This window comes from Folsomia candida, unplaced genomic scaffold (assembly GCF_002217175.1).
Source record: "Folsomia candida strain VU population unplaced genomic scaffold, ASM221717v1 Fcan01_Sc024, whole genome shotgun sequence".
In the NCBI taxonomy this organism is placed as follows: domain Eukaryota; kingdom Metazoa; phylum Arthropoda; class Collembola; order Entomobryomorpha; family Isotomidae; genus Folsomia; species Folsomia candida.
In genome coordinates this window covers 2,318,706-2,336,334 of record NW_019091216.1, presented here as the reverse complement: position 1 = coordinate 2,336,334, position 17,629 = coordinate 2,318,706, and the positions used below count along the sequence as shown (strand labels likewise).

The 17,629-nt window shown below is 32.1% G+C and overlaps 1 protein-coding gene across 1 annotated transcript in view; it reads right to left on the bottom strand.

The window, feature by feature from the left end:
• The window catches only part of LOC110859080, a 28,921-nt gene extending 15,093 nt beyond the window's left edge, over positions 1 to 13,828 (bottom strand). Inside the window, exons 1-4 of the mRNA XM_022107943.2 lie at positions 13,400 to 13,828; positions 8,341 to 8,865; positions 6,488 to 6,667; positions 2,880 to 5,227 (exon numbers count right to left, since the gene is read on the bottom strand). Coding sequence (XP_021963635.1) covers positions 2,880 to 5,227; positions 6,488 to 6,667; positions 8,341 to 8,865; positions 13,400 to 13,595 — 3,249 coding nt within the window. The 5' untranslated portion in view covers positions 13,596 to 13,828. The remainder of the gene's footprint in view (positions 1 to 2,879; positions 5,228 to 6,487; positions 6,668 to 8,340; positions 8,866 to 13,399) is intronic.
• Positions 13,829 to 17,629: the final 3,801 nt, after the last annotated feature.

Sequence of the window (17,629 nt, the reverse complement as noted above, 5' to 3'; positions counted from 1 at the left end):
AAATATATCGGATCAAACTTGTTTAGATGTTTTTTTCCAATTTTAGTAGATTCTGAAATTTTATAATTTTGAAGTTTTAAAATTACAACAAAGTTTTAAAATTTTGAAAGTTTGAAGTGTTCCTAATAAATTTAGCAGGACTCAACATTTACATCATTTGGAAAAATCTTCACTTTGAAAACCGACGATTTTATTTTTGTAGCATTAAACTAAAGTATAAATTGCTAATTTTTATAATATAAATTTCCAAATTTCTTGACTTTTAGTTCCTAAGAAATATTTTGAAAACGAAAAAAAAACACGCATCAATCCTGCCTATATTTAAGAAACTTTGTAATCATAGAATTTTCGTAAATGTTGCAAATTTGTTTTTTTTTCAATTTGCTTTACCCAATTTTTTTTAAAAGATTGTCACAAACATATCAAAGCCGTAACAAAATTATGTAAAAATAATTAAATTAAATTGAACTTGGTGATTCTTTCTGGCAATAAATTTTGAAATTTTGAATTTTTCATGAGAAATTTAGTATAACTTCGTGAGATAAGTTTTTACGGAGAAAAAACACCCATCAATCTCGCCTATATTTAAGAAGCTTTCCTAGAATCCTAGAATTTTCGCAAACGTTGCAAATTTGTCACATTTCAAAGCCGGAATAAAATTATGTAAGAATAAATATATTTTATTGAACTTGGTTAGGTAGGCTTGTTTGGGAACTAATTTTGAAATTCTGAACTTTTTCTTAAAAAATATAGCAAAACTTCATGCAAAACGTTTTTATAGAGGAAAACGACGCATTAATCTAGCATATAATTGGGAAACTTTGAAATCATAGAATTCTTGCAAATGTTGCAAATTTGCTTATCCAATTTTCCTAAATAAATTCTCACAGTTCTAAGCCGTAGCAAAATTATGTAATAATCAATATACTTAATTCAACTTGATTAGATTTTATTGTTTTTGGCTAAAATAAATTTTGAAATTTTGAATTTTTCATAAGAAATTTAGCATAACTTCCTTCGATATATTTTTACGACAGAAAAACACGCATCAACCTTGCCTCTATTAAGGAAGCTTTGAAATCCTAGAATTTTCGTAAATTCTGCAAATTTGCTTATTCATTTTTTAAAAAAGTTTGTTACATTTCAAAGCCGGAACAAAATTATGCAAAAATAATTAAATTTAATTGAACTTGGTCAGATACTGGGATTTTTGATGGCAGTCAATTTTGAACTTTTGAATTTGTCATAAGAAATTTAGCATAACTTCCTACATAACGTTTTTACGGAGGAAAAACACGCATTAATCTTGCCTAAATTTAAGAAGTTTTGAAATACTAGAATTTTCGCAAACGTTGCAAATTTGCCTATTCAGTTTCTTCAAAAAGATTGTAACATTTCGAAGCCGGAACAAAAGTATGTAAAAATAGATATAGTTTATTGAACTTCCTCAGATCTGGTAATTTTTGATGAAAGTAAATTTTGAAATTTTAAATTTTTCATAAGAAATTTAGCATAACTTTCTACAAAACGTTTTTATGTAAAATTTGCCTATCTATTTTTGTTTAAAGATTAGTACATTTCAAAGTAGGAACAAAATTATGTAATAATAAATATATTTAACTTGGTTAGCTATTATTGTTTTTGGTGACAATAAATTTTGAAATTTTGAATTTTTCATAAGAAATTTAGCATAACTTACTACTAAACGTTTTTACGGAGGAAAAAGACGCATCAATCTTGCCTATATTTAAGAAGCTTTGAAATCATAGAATTTTCGCAAATGTTGTAAAATTTGCTTATTCACTTTTTTTCGAAAAGATTGTCACATTTCAAAGTAGGAACAAAATTATGTAAAAATAAATATATTTAACTTGGCCAGATGTGGTTTCTTCTGCACTCAAAATAAGGTAGTAATGAATCATTACCACGCGGAATGACTATGTGGCTCTACCACGTCGGTTACGATTTGTCGTAGAGATGGTAATAATAAATTCAGGTAAATTCAAATTCATTACAAATATTAAGGAAGTGAATACCATTATGTATTAAATTTGAATTTCCCTGAACTTATTATTACCATTTCTACGACAAATCGTAACCGACGTGGTAGAGCCACATAGTCATTCCGCGTGGTAATGATTCATTACTATCTTATTTTGAGTGTGTGGGAATAATTTTTTTTTAAATTTTGTAAAAAATGTGACGTTTCAAAGTCGAAACAATATTTCGTAAAACTTTGTAATACTTAATTGTACTGATATCAGATATGAATTTAGCTTCGAGAAAAATTTTGAAATTTTGAACTTTTGAACTTTTTTGGGAAAAAATAATAATATAACTCAGCATTTACACGAATCGATTCACGTCATCGTTCGTAACTCCGTAACCACTTAAACTTACGAAACGTACGAACTTTTGACGAAACTTGGGAACATTTCGAAGATAATTTTTTCTTACGAAGTTACGGTGCAAAACTCACCAAGATACATCAGAGGCATGTTCTTGTTTCGTAATCTTCGTAAACTCACGTGGTTACGAAGTTACGAAGGATGGCGTGAAATGCAATAAAATCAATAAAATATTCTGACTTTTAATTCCTACGAAAATTTTTTACGAAAGAAACATACACATCAACCTTACGAAGCATGGATTTTTCGTAATCGTCGTAAATAAATTTACTGTTTACGACGTTTACGAAGATGACGTGAAATGCCTTAATTAATTTCTAAATATGTTTACTTCTAATTCCTCCCAAATATTTTTACGAACACAAAAGAAACATACGTCAATCTTGCCTGCATTTACGAAATATGGAATTTTCGTAAATCTCGTAAATTTACAAAAGTTGTCGTGAAATGAAAATCAATACGATTCCTTACTAAATACGGATACTGTCGATACGTGTCCTCCTCCAGTGATCGGTAATAATCTTGCGTTGCACAGGCCGATAAAATCTGAAAGTCCGATTCACCCGGACCAACCCCACCGAATTCGGGTTCCTGTGATGGCGTCGGAATGGGGGGAGGATGTTTTACCGGGTTATTTTTTATCTGGGGTCCTTTACTCACCGAAATTTTCGGGGTTTCAAACTGTTTAACGCCCTCATCGGAAACATTCGATTCGTTGGAAATCGACTGATTTCCTTCCTCCAGGGTTTCCCCTTCTTTCGAAGGTTCCGCACTTCCTCCGGTCATTTCTTGACTTCCGGTATTTACTTCCGGTCCGGAAATTGGTTTCTCCGAAGAGAAAACAGAAGGTGGTCCATTATCCAAAGAATTTTCGTTATTTTGCGGCGAAAGTGTCGCCGCATCCACCGGAAATAACTGTTGATTATCTATCCCGTTTTCATTTCCGGTCACGTGCTCGTTCAAATTCTGGGGCAGGTTTTTATCTTCCACGTGGTCATTTAAATTCTGCTGCGGTTCTTTATTTTTTTCAGTTATGGACGGAAATAAGTGATGATTTTGTTCATCCCCGATCCCATTTTCATTTCCGGTCACGTGGTCATTCAAATTATATGGCGGTTCTTTTGAACGTATGTCTTCTGGAATATCGTGACCAATTTCACTTTCTCCGTCATTAACCAAACTAATAAATGTCGTTCCTTCTCCGATACCACTTTCTCCACCGGAAGTAAAAATCGGGGTCGTCGTTTCCGGAAACTTCTGGCTTTGTTCATCATCCAAATAACCTAGTGTCGCTTCTTTACTTCCGTCAATCTCTTCCGTCGGGGTGTAACCATTCTCGTCCACATTATTCGTTATGTAATAACGGGTCGTGGTTTGTGGAGGGAAATCTGCACTATTTTCTCCAAGGGGGACGGGGGAATTATTATTTTGATTTCCCCCCTGGGGTACAGTCGTTGTTATCGTGTCCGCCAAATAATTTCCGACGTCTTCATTCTCATAATTGTGGTGGTTATCACTATGGCTTATCTTGCCGGCACCATTCGTGGCGTCAATTTCGCCATAATTTGGCGTCGTCGTAGGAAAATCTGCGACGAAACGAGTCGTCGTGGAGGTGTCATCTACTTCGGCGTGATGATACTTGTTATACAAATCTGTCGTCGTTCTTGTGGCGTCATCGTTGTCATCATAATTATGCAAATTATCGTCATTATGCAAATTTTGCAGGGTATTAATTTCGTCGGGAAAATCGGTCTGTGTTGTTTGTTGCACAAAAATTTCCACTTTTTGACTCGAATTTTCATCCGGCTGGGGTTTATTCTTGGTCGGTCTGACTAGCAGGATTTTGTTCGAGTCGACCACATTCTCGGCGAAATTATTGACCGAGGTTTGCGCAGGAATTTTTGAATTTGCCGCGGCAGGTTGCACGTGGACCCCTTTTTCCAAGGTGAATTTTCCATTAGCACCATTCACGGGTTTGGGGAAAATTTCTATAAAGGTGGAATTCTCACCGGGTGATGAAGAACGCACCGTCGTCGTCAGTTCGTCACTTATCGGTTGACCTTCAAAATCTGGGGGGTCATTTGATGACATGATTCCGTCGTCGTGGGGGGGAATAAATCCATTACTTCCGGTTGAGGATTCAGTGTCACTGCTTCCTTCCGGCATGAATTCGTCGTTTGGCTCGGTTATTGGTGGAGGTGGTGGGGAGGAGTCATGAGAGTCTTTATTTTGCGAATTTTCTGCATTATTTTGCGAATTTTCGGTATTACTTGGCGAGTTTTGCCCATTATTTTGCGAGTTTTGCCCATTATTTAATGAATTTTGCCCATTATTTTGCGAGTTTTGCCCACTATTTTGCGAGTTTTGCCCATTATTTGGCAAATTTTGACCATTTTTGTCCCCAAATTTATCCAAAATCTGGTTCGAAAACGAGTTCGTGTGTGGATCATAAAACGGCAATTTATCCTCCGGAATTAAGGCTTCGATTGGAATAACATTTTCCGGTTTTTTATTCATCGCGGCTTTTAAGTCTTCCTCCGAGTGCCACACTTCCGCCTCCGTGTCGGGATTTTCTTCGACGAATTCGCCCTTCAAGTCGACAAAGATGCCGGGATTCGTTCCGTTCCCGGGTTTCTTTTTAGTCCCGGGGACCTTATTTGGAGGGGAAGATACGCCTTCAAGAGGGACGTTATCCTCATCTGGTTCAAGGAAGGAGTCACTTCCGCCCAGAAAATCGTTAAATTTTTCAGCGGAAGAATCCTCCGCGGAAGTTTCGGGCGGCGGGGGAACGCCAGGACAGCAAATTATTCGGTTGGCCACTGCACAAAATAAAGAAAAAACACGTTTTAGTTTTTTTAAACCACGTGCTAGTTTTTTTTCAAAACCACGTGCTAGTTTTTTTCAAAACCACGTGCTAGTTTTTTTTCAAACCCAGGTGCTAGTTTTTTTCAAAACCACGTGTTATTTTTTCAAAACACGTGGACCTCCTAGAAATGTATTTTGTATTATTTTGAGTTAATACTTTACATAATTAACCTGATTTTGTCCAAATTCGTCATATGACGCATTTCAAAACATATCCAACCAAATGAGTAATATAAGTTTCAAAGTATACATATTTTCAAACTATCGACTACCATAGCATTGGTAGTCGATATACAGACATATGTAGATACAGACAAACTAACATGACCCGGACAAAAGATCTGAGGAGTCCTGAGTTGAACTAAAGTTACAAGACAGTTTTACACATTTGTGGGTACAGAAAGTATATAGAGTGAAAGTTTTTTTCAATTGAAAGCTTTGATGCCGAAAAAAAATGCTGATGAATTTCAATTTGTTTAAATGTAATAGATCAGTCCATCTTGCTACATAGTTTACCCTGAAAAAAAAATTCTGGCGAATTTTAATTTAAAAATAACAATATTTTTTTAATGATACGTGATACGTCCCTTATCCAAAGTATTTTAACCTGAAAAAATGCACGATATGCACGATACTGAGAATTTCTGTTTGCTGGTTGGATAAGTTTTACGACCTTAATCGATATACGTCCTGACTCGGGCCAAAATTACAATTTATTTATTATTTTTGCACACGTTTTGCATCATCTTCCAATTCGATTTCTAAGTTAGCGTGTGCATAATATTCTGTCGATTGGATAAGTTTTACAAGTCTAATCGATAAACAGACAGACAGACACACAAGATGGGAGCATAAGCTCAGAATCGTTTTTTTAACTTACAACTAGGAAAAATGGGGACATCTATTCCAAACATATTTCATATTCCTACACGTGTGCACAACTTTTTTAAAATTATTTTTGCACACATTTTGCTCATCTTCCAACTCGATTCCTAAATTTGCATGTGCACAATTTTGCATTGATTTGATAAGTTTTACGAGTCTAATCGATAGACAGACAGACAGACAAGCAACTAAGACGGGAGCATAAGCCTTGACTCGGGTTACTTAACAATAATAAAAATGGGGGCATCTAAATTATCAAAATATTTTATAATTTCACCCTGAATTAATTAATCATTTGCATAATATAATCACGTGACTAATTTGATTACCTGTCGCGAAACGGTGACCCTTCCTCTTCAAGAACTGATTCGTAACGTCCAAATCGGATCGGACGGCGGACGTGCAGTAACCAATGCTCATCGAGACCAGTTCCGCCAACGCTGGCGTTTCGAGGTCACCCTCCGCATTAAACAGGCTCGGAACACAGGCTCGGAACGTGGAACAATATCCTGCAATGAAAAAATTAGCATTAAATTAGATTAAAAAATGACAATAAAACCAATTGAAAAAATTTAACTTACAAAATCGCCCCACTAAAATTAAATAAACTATTTGACAAGAGTAAAAACTGGGTAAATAATAAAATCAATTTATAAAATTACGAATTATTAGAACAATTTTGTTTAATTGTACTTATAACACTAGTTGCCTTGTAATAGAAATAATTGTGCAGAATTTGAAAATATTTGATTTTGATGATAAGTCATTAAATCCTAAGTTATATTATTTTCCCATTTTATAATAATTTATTTATAGTTTTTTTGGATATGGGATATTTTCGAAACTTTTTGTGCTTCATTTGCACGCCAAATTGTAAAATATAAATAAATTTTCAGTAATTCAATACTTACAACAGGTCAGTAAGTAGTTCCAAGTGGTAGTAATTTGTTCGAAAATTGAACTAAATTCTAATGATAATTGTAAATTTTGTAAATTTAAATTATGTAAATTGATCTTATTATTATCCGTTTTTTAAATATATGTTTTACTCTTGTTGAATAGTTTATTTAATCTTTGTGGGGAATTGCAGTGCCGATTTTGTAAATTAAATTTCTTGTAATTGGTTTTATTCTCATTTAAAAAAATATTTACTACAATTTTTTGTGTTCAAAATTTGAAAAACATAATAAAGTAAATTTGCATAATTTAATTTACAAAGTTACGAATTATTAGAGTAAGTATCATTAGAATTTAATTCAATTTTATTATACCACGAGTAAATTTTGAACGCAAAAAAAAATTATAGTAAACATCTTTTAAAATGTAAATAAAACCAATGACAAAATATTTAATTTACAAAATCGGCACTGCAATTCCCCACAAAAATTAAATAAACTATTTAACAAGAGCAAAACATATATTAAAAAAGGTTAATAAAATCAATTTACATAATTTAAATTTACAAAATTACGAATTATTATAGTATAATTATCATTAGAATTTACTTCAATTTTCCAACAGAGAGTACTGCATTATTACAATTATAAACCTAAGTTAGTGTTTAACAATAACAATTTTCTCATAATTTACAACTTGGCGTGAAAATGAAACAAATGTAAATTCTAATAATAATTCTTAATTCTGTAAATGAAAATGAAACAAATGTAAATTCCAATATTAATTCGTAATTTTGTAAATTTAAATAATTGATTTTATTTGTCTTTTTTAAATATATTTTTTTTGCTCTTGTTAAATAGTTTACTTATTTTATGTGGGGAATTGGAAAACTTGGAATTGCGTTACACAACTAATTTCAATTCTAGGAGTTTTTCTTTGAATTTTTCAAATTTTATTTTCTAACAAAACTCTTTGAAACTCTCAACTTTTCCACTTCGTCGATGTAGCATTGGAATTATGTTACACAATTTCAACGAATTAAAAAAATTAAAATAGTACACAAATTCCTAAACTTCCGACCAATTTTTCCACTTCGTCTGTATCGCATTGAAATTATGTTACACAACTTAAACAAATTCTTGAACATTTTAAAAATACTACAAAAATTCCAAAATCTTCAACCTTTCGACTTCGTTGGTATTGCATTTAAATTGTGTGACACAACTTAAACGAATTTTTTAAGCTTTAAAAATTTGACTAAAATTATAAAATTTTTTTTACCAACCTTTCGACTTCGTCGGTGTCGCACATTCCATCGCTTGCAACTGGGAGAGCGGATATTCATTATCGAAGTACGAATTCGCCAAGGAATACGGCGCCTTGTCGCCAATTTTATTTCCGCCGCCATCCGTTTTGTACCGTTCCTGGTAAAAATGTGGGTCTTCCTCGGGGTGCGTGACGGCCAAGTCGAAAGATGCAAAATTATGCTCGTCATCAAAACCTCCGTCATCTGACGATTCGTCATTTTCGCCGGACGTTTCGTCATCCTCGTCATCGTCGAACGGTAAGAATGGAATGTGGGCCCGAAATTTGGACGAATTTTGCTGATTTTTCTTGATTTTCTTCAATTTTTTGGTTTTTCTCGAAATAAATTCGTCACTGGTGGGCGAATGGTTTTTATTCGTGTTTCTTTGTTGAGCTTGATGTAAAAGTTGGAGGGCGAAGGCTTTTTTCAAGTTTTGGCGGAGGTGAGACGCATACCCGGCGCGGAGGAGGGTCGTCGACGAGTCCAACGTGGTGGGGGGAACGGCTGCAAAAAAATGGGAAATTTATTGTAAAAAAAATGAAATTTTGGATAAATTTCCGGTTTAAATTGTGTAAAGAAGGTGGATAAAAACTGGTAAAATTCGAACTACAAAAAAATGTGAGCTTAGCATTTTACAAAATTTTACACTCCATAAAAGAATTTAACTTTTTGTATACCACATATTTTATAAGTTTTCTTTAACAAATCATTAAATATGAAGTATTAAAAATTCCGTAAAATATGAAATATTTTACGTATGCTTTCGCAATTCAAATTTTGCTTATTTTTTTATATTTCACATTTCACCAATTTTTTTTAACAAATCGTAAAATATGAAGTATTAAAAATTCCGTAAAATATGAAATATAGAAAATGCATGTAACGTAAAGTTCACCTATTAATTATGTCTTCTTTTGAAATTCAAATTTTACATATTTTTAGATTTCACATGTCACTAATTTTTGTTAACAAATTGTAAAATATGAAGTATAAAAATACGTAAAATTTTTAAAGCTTGGTCGAGTATAAATAAAACTGTATAGTTTTTAGAAATCAAGTCCTCAAAACCGTTTAAAAACTCATTTTAAACGTAAAATTTTGTTTATTATAAGTCCAATTATTATTGTTGCAATTTGCTTCATAGTAACGTCAAATATGTAAATTAAAATGAATAAGTTATTAATTATTTATGGCAGATAATAATATGATAATAAGATAATGATGGTATTAATATTAACAATACTTCATATTAAAGCGAAATAATAAAAAATTAAATTTATTAAATTCTAATTACTAAATAAATATGCATCCAACTAACTATAGTATTTTGGATATGACAAATTTTCATAGTTTGTATTTGCAATTCGTAAATTATCAAGTATACAAAATACGCAAAACTTGACATTCAAAAATATATCGGTAAAGCAAGAAAATCCATAAAATGTGAAATTCGCAAAATTTTATAGAATCCAAACTACAAAAAATATCTACATAAAATATATTTTTGTAATCCGTAAAATGCGAAGTTTGCAAAATTGTACTATTTTAACTACAAAACATATCTACGTAAAATATATATAAAAAAATCCGTAAAATGCGAAGTACGCAAAAATTTTGTAAAACACCTTCAAAACAAAAAAAATACTTACGAAAAATGTTAAGTGCAAAAAAAATAAAATGTGAGGTACACAAAACACGTCAATTCTAAAATACGAAAAAAATTCATACACCGAAAAGCTACCAAAACTTGAATGGCTACTTTTCCTCTAATTTGTCTATCATTAAATAATCCACAATTCCTTGCGTCCGTCAGTTCAAGTTTGAACTGAGGCAAGGTCGACTTCCAAAAATCGAACGGTTCATGATGATGGTTTTTGAAATAACTAATTACACGTTAAAGTCTCGTGTTTCGTAAACTTGTAACTTATTTAATTACATAACAATTTCAATTTTTCAAAAGCTGATTAATTTTTCGCGTGTAAGTCAAAAATCCGTAAGATTGAATTTTGTTATGGGTGAAAATCAAACAAATTCTGAGACAACTTCTCTTCTCATGATTATAAAAGCCAAAAGTTCCATAATAAAAATAAAGTCCACATTCTTTAAATTTTTCAATTTTTGAAGACTAAGCTTCTCCTTAAAAAAATTTTAAATTTCTAAAAAAATCATAAACCCAAGTTTTCTAATTGATATGACAGAGCAACAATTATCAAGGAAACATAAAAAAATTTCAACCAATGATAGTCCCACATTCTTGAAATTTCCGACATTTCATCAGAAAAAATACTTGCTCGGAAGAAAACATTCCAAAATTTCGAAAAAATTGAGTTTGAACATTGCATCTGGAACCACGATGATGACGGTTTACTAATTACACACAAAAGTCTCGTGTAGTTCTGTAAACTTGTGACTGATTTAATTATACGATAACATTTTCAATTTTTCAAAAGCTGATTAATTTTTCGCGTGCAAGTCAAAAATCCGGAAAATTTAATTATTTTTATGAGTGAAAATCAAGTAAATTCTTAGACAAGTTCTCTTCTGATAATTATCAGTACGTTCAAAGTTGCATAATAAAATCCACATTGTTGGAATTTACATTTTTAAAGCAAAACTTGTTATTTTAAAGAAATTTTAAATTATTAAATGATTGGCCTCAAATATTTTGACAAATTATGACCATCGCACAAACTGTGTCAAGAAACGTAGATTTGGACCACATAATTTTAAAATTTCAACCAAATCAGAGGATTCCAGTTTACACTGTCGCATTGTAAGTATATTCAGCTCCTTTCTTCCCAGGGGTCGAGTTTCCAGGAGTATACATCGTGCTGACAAAAGTTTAAAATTTTTAAACTCTCGAGAAATTAACATACGTACAAGGTTTCAAAAATTTTAAGAGTTTGACACCGAATTTTTTTTTCTGAATTGTAATCGTGTTAAATGTCATAGATGCCTTTTTCTTCTCAAGTATTCAACGAAATTTTTAAAATAAATTGAATTGCGAATAACAAATTTTTTACGACATTGAAAGACAGAGGTGGGCAAATAACTTTGTCAAAATGCAGTGCAGTATTTTGAACTCGATTCTTCCCAGGATTTGAATTTCCAATGCTGTTACACCCACAAGAAGACGAAAATCTACGTGTCGAAGACAACAGTCGGACGAAAGTATGTTTTTTTTTTAAAAAAAAAATAATCTTTTTGAAATATTTTTGAAATTGTCTAAACTATTTTCTAAAAATAAAGCATTTTCGAACCGATAAAAAATGAATTTCTGTACAAAACCTGTATTTTCCATACATATTCTCGCATTTCTGCGGAAGTAACTCGAAAAAAATCTGTATTTCTTACACAATATTTTGCCCATCCTTACATAAAAATCTCGGCCTTCCTCCCAAGTAATTAAACACACATCACTTCAACCCAATCAACAAACATCACCTCTTGTCTCGCACATTCAACTTTTTTTTATAACGGGTGGATTTTACTATACTGTTTCTTAAATCTTAAGCCTCCTGTCAAATTAACCACTCACCGCAATTAATTTGCAAAACCCATCTTTTGACGCGTCAAACAAAACCAAAATATTGCTGCCTATCTGAAGATGAAGATGATGACATAACTGGACTTAGCAAAAAAATACTTTGAATAATAATAGCTGATGATTTTATTATAAGCGAGAAAAAAAGCCGATTTTCCTCTTCTTCTTTTCCTCATCAACTTGGGTGATGAACTTGAAAGAATTCGGAAGCTGGTTGCATTGCATTAAGAGGAGCAGTGGCCGCGGAAGCGTGGGAACATTGTACCTCTGTCCCCACGATTATTTAATGTACCCATCACCTACCCTTGCAAATAAGCCCCTCCCTCCCCCCATCCTACAACGTTAATGTCCCCACAGCTTCCGCGGCCACTGGGGAAGTAGCAGACACGACGCCTAAACTAAAAGTGCATTGGCTTCTGTACCCCTCTCAACACTTTTTACTTCCTAACAAAGTACATAATTGGTCATAATATTTATTATGTTGTACTTATACAACTTGTACACGATTTCATGGGGGCCATAAATTTTGCGAATTGCGAAATCCATGACTTTTATACCTATTTACAGGGCTATGCACTTTTGCAAAGTCGGGGACTTAAAAATGAGCAAGCTGGCTGCTTAAACAATGTTGGTTACATTTGTTTTGTAAATAAAAAGTCAAGTATTCGGGAATTGTGTTGTAAATACTGCACATGATTTCATGAACGCCATAAATTTGGCGAATTGCGAAATCCTTGGCGTAAGTATATACTTGCAAGTTTATCCACTTTTGCAAAGTCGGGGACTAAAAAGTCAACAAGGTTTGGTAATTAAACAATCTTGTGGTGTTTACTTTTGCTGTGTAAATAATTCAGGAATAAAGTGGTACTAGAATTTCATTAAAAGTTGCATTTTTGTAAGTCCTTTTTATGCAAATACGTGAGGAGAGTTGAACTTGTAGAATTTATTGTCAGATTTTCTTCGCTGTTTAAATTTTTTTATATTAAACTCGTAGTAAATTTATGTATAATAAAATTTCCAAAAAATGCTTGAGTTCTTAATATTTTAACGTCGGAATTATTTTATTTTCTGCTAGCAGAAAGTCGAAGAAAGCCAATTTGCACAAAAAAACGAAGTTCTCCTACACTTTATTTTTCATGGTAATCTAAGATTACTAATCTTTACACAGAGGGTTATACAACTTTAAAATTTCAAAGATCAGATCAATTTTAATTTTAATTTATGAAAATTATACTTCATCTTCTCGCTTTGCAACTTTTCACCAGCAGAATGATCAAAATTCGTGTAAATTTAAATCTTATTTAATCTGATTTTTAGAAATTTCGAATAGTTTTGCCTATTTTCAGAATTCTTTAAGATTTGGAAATTTGGAACTTGCATAACGCAGCATACTAGAAAGTCTATGAGAAATAAACTATAGGAACACAATCCATAGTTTTCAAAGTTTCCATAAATCTGGAATTCTTAACAAAAATTACATATTAATTTCCATACCTTCCACTGTCACGGAATCCTCCGTAATTCTTTCTCCTCTCGGACGATGCAATTTCTTTAAGGAAATATGCCTCCCATCCACCACCACAAAACTATTTAACACCACAAAACACACAACCACTCCCACCACCCCCACAAAAAAATCAGTCCTCTTCCCCCCACCAACACTGCCTCTCCTTACCCGTAATAAAAACATGTCCTAAACTAACCCTTTCTACCACTTAACTATCTAATTAAACCTTGAATTACTTAATCCGCATTCTTTCAGATTTCCAAATGCTAAAGATTTCCAACTAAAAAAGTAAAATAAACTTTCCTTTTTCAAAATCAAACAGAAGAAAACAATGGAAAAGAAACCTGTCACAAGTTGAAAGTTTGTTAAATTCGTGTTCTTCCTCCCTTGAATTATTTGCAACTGGGAAACAAAGTAGATACGATTTAGAAGATGTGCAGATCAAAGTAACTGTTGAAGCCGGTCTCTCATTTTATTTGCTTCACTTTGTCTTCTTCCTCCTCTTCATTTACATTTCATTGCATTGCATTCGTCTCATCTTCATCTCGTATCTCAAGGGTTTTATCTTGTTACGTAGCTATTTAGTTAGTTGCATTCATCAGGTTTTACCCTTGTGTAAAATCTCTGTCTCATCTTCGTCATTCATTATTTCTCACACTTTCCGTCGGTACTGCTACGTATCATCGCGTATCGTCATAATAATTATGAGCAGGTGATGGATATGTATTTACGAAAAGTTTAATTTATATTTGCGAAAAAACGATCAAAGTATTTAAGAACTATCTATGTACGAAAAAAACAAGAATAAGAATTTTCGTAAAATTTGTGCTTTTAAATTTATGCAATCCTCTGTATTATATACTTTGGGTCTAAAAATCTTTAAATACAAATTTTCGAAAAATTTGCCCTGTTGAATTTATTCCTCTGGATATTTTGCGACTTACATAATTTCTTTAAACATAAAAATTTCGTCTCACATCGTTGAAATATATACGAAATTTATGTATTTTCAAAAAATATGGAAAAGATTTAAGTATTTTTCAAATAATAGCAGAGATGTGTTCGAAAACCTAGAAATATGTGTAAAGACATTTTGAAATTTTTGTGTTCTATGCAAGTTAGGGAACACACAGATAAAGTTTGACGTCGGTATTCATCAGATTAAAAAAACTTGAGAATAATTACATAGCCGCCCTCTGATAATGAGTTAACCCGTTGAAATATCTGCTTAATACGATTTAAATGCAGACCATGTAATGATCCGTCTTGTTTTTGTGCAGTAAATACATACGCGACGTATGAACATGCTTAAATTTCGCGTAATGTGGGTGTTATTACATTATTTAAAATAAACTGCATTCTTCTGCTGAAATGATTAATGGCACAAGATTTTGCAAATAAAGTTGATTTCTTGGAATTCTCAGAAATTTTAGTTTCATATTTTCTTCTTGTGAATACCAAATATGAAAAATATGAAAAAAATATCAATCATTCCGATTAAGTATTTACCGTAATTTTTCCTGGAAAGTGCCTACATTCCCATTTTTTAATTTGATGCAAGTATTTCTTGCAACTATCTGCAAAATTCTTAGAATTTCTATTTTATCATTTATATTTTATAATTTATATTTTATTTTCTTATATCCAAAAACATTCCAATATTAATTAATAATTCGACAAATTTTGAAAAACTTTGTTTATTAATTTGTGTGTAAAATAATGTGTGCAACTGAACCTCATTGCCATTCTTAAATTTTAAAACGTATATTTTTGTGGAATCAATTTTTTTAGTCGCAATAACGTCAAGTAAGAAAAATTATAAGAAATTATTACTGTCAAATCTTTACTACAGGTAGCAAAATGGTGTTCTATAGTTTATATTACTCTGTAAATAATCTGGTAATAAACATTACCGAAAAGCACAAGTATATGACTCTACCAAAGTGGCAATGATAAGTTGTACCGTGTGGTAATGGCTTGGTAATAAAGTTTTACCATAATGGTAACGAATTTTTACTACCTGGTAAAATATTATTACTAAATTTATTACCGAGAAATCATTACCTGCGTGACTTTACCGAATTATTAAGAGTGTACCCTGAAATAAAAAATAAACAGTAATTATTTAATATTCATGAAGAATTTATTTGTCACATGTTTTTTTTCTGGATGTACAAAATTCTCAAATTTCTTTTACTATTAAATTGACATAAAATAGTCGAATTATTCATTAAAAATTTGCCAAATTTTAAATTTCTTAGAAATAAATATCTACGACTAATCATGCATGTTCAAAAAATATTTATTCATTCAAAGTTCATTCATTCGAAGCCTCGAAAAAAATATTCATTCCGTATACATTCATTCATAATTTGTAAAAAAAATATTCATTAATTGTTCAACATTTATTCATTATTCACCATTCCTTCATTATTCATGTTATTCAAAATTCACAGTATTAGATGAATTTCTCAACTTTCCCTATTTATTAAGCATTGAGTTAAAAATGAACGATAAAAAAAATAATCATGCATTATTCATTCACACGAATTGAATAGATATTCACTCAAGATTCATTTATTCAAAAATTAGAACAAAATATTCATTCAATATTCATTCAAATTTTGAATATTGACTGAATAATTTATTCATTCATCATTAAATGAATGAATGTGAACATGTATGCGACTAATCTTCAAAAACAGGTGTGCAACTAAAAATTAAAAGGATATACATTGCCTTTTTATAAAAAGGCAATGTACGCCCATTATAAAATATATTTTATAATGGGCGTACTCACGACAACGTCTTATTTTGCATCGCAACTCATTAAGCAAACTTGCCAAGATCAAAAAATTTGTGTCGTGAGGGGATTCGCAAAAGCTGACTTCGTAATTTCTCTGGCTGGAGATGGTGAGGATGCGTTTGCGAAATAAGCTTGCGAAATAAGCCGAACATGCCGATTTGCTGGGTAAATTTGCGAAAAAAAATCCCATGGTTTTCCAGCAAAATTTTTGCGAAATCTCGCATATCTCCCAAAACTTCGCAAGTTATGTTGCTATGCTCAATTTGCGAGATACGGGAAGGTTGACGTGTTTTTGGAAATTTTAATTTTTTTAGCTGCAAATTGACGCCAAATATTAAAACTTAAGATAAAGTAGAGTTGGAAAACATTTCCAGTAGGTCATAATTTCGTCTTCAGAATTGTTTCCGAACAAATGAACCCGAAATAAAAAATAAATTTTCTATTTTAAAATACCTATTTGAGTGATTTATTTATCAGGATGATGTTTTTTGTGTAAAATTCTCAAAACCTTTATTACACAATTTGCTTATTTCAACGCCAAAGTGTAAAATTTAATCAAATTGTTATAGTCAATTAATTATGACAGATAACGCTGACTCTCGATAATAAGTCTGTTCTACCTACTACTGCCATAAGTTATGTCTCAAGCATTCCGGGCACCAAAAACATTAGTACCAGTTACGTTAGCCAGTTGTAGTATTTTTTATTGAATTCCCCATGCAATTGTCTATCAGAAGCCATGTTCCGAAATTTTTTGTGACCCGAGGTTCTAAAATGACAGATCCGCCAAACCGACGTGTTGCAATTTTTCAGAAACATTTTGGTAAGCATAAAAATCCGGCATTTTTCAATTGCTCAATAAAAATCGAAACTAATCGCAAGATGGTCGACCGTACCATAAAATGATCCACTGGTACTGGCAATGTTAATGAGTGAAATAAAAGTTGACGGGAACGGTCAAAAAGGTCACAAAAAATCACGAAGGCGCGGAAAACCTGAATTCGGCCGAACCCATGCCGGAGCCAAAGAAAAATTTCCCTCCAAATGAACGGGCTGAGTAAAACAAGATCCCAGGCCACTAAACTTGACCTTAAACTTATGTCTTCAAGATTTGAAGAGAAATACTTGCTAACTTCACGCCAAGCAAAAATAGAACCCTGAGAGGCCGGGCGCAGATCATGCGGTACGCGCTTGAAAGATGAAAATAAATATTTTTGAAAGATAGGCAAACTTTTACAATTGAGGCCATATAAAATCAGTACGAGGCCTGTGTCCACACTCTACCAGTCCATATTATTCACGAAAATTTTAAAAATCTTAATCGGACACACTATCCAGCTCCTGTGATTTTTTATTCTGCGTAAACTGGATTTGGTCAAAAAAGTAAATTTTCTTTCTCTTGAGGTGAAAT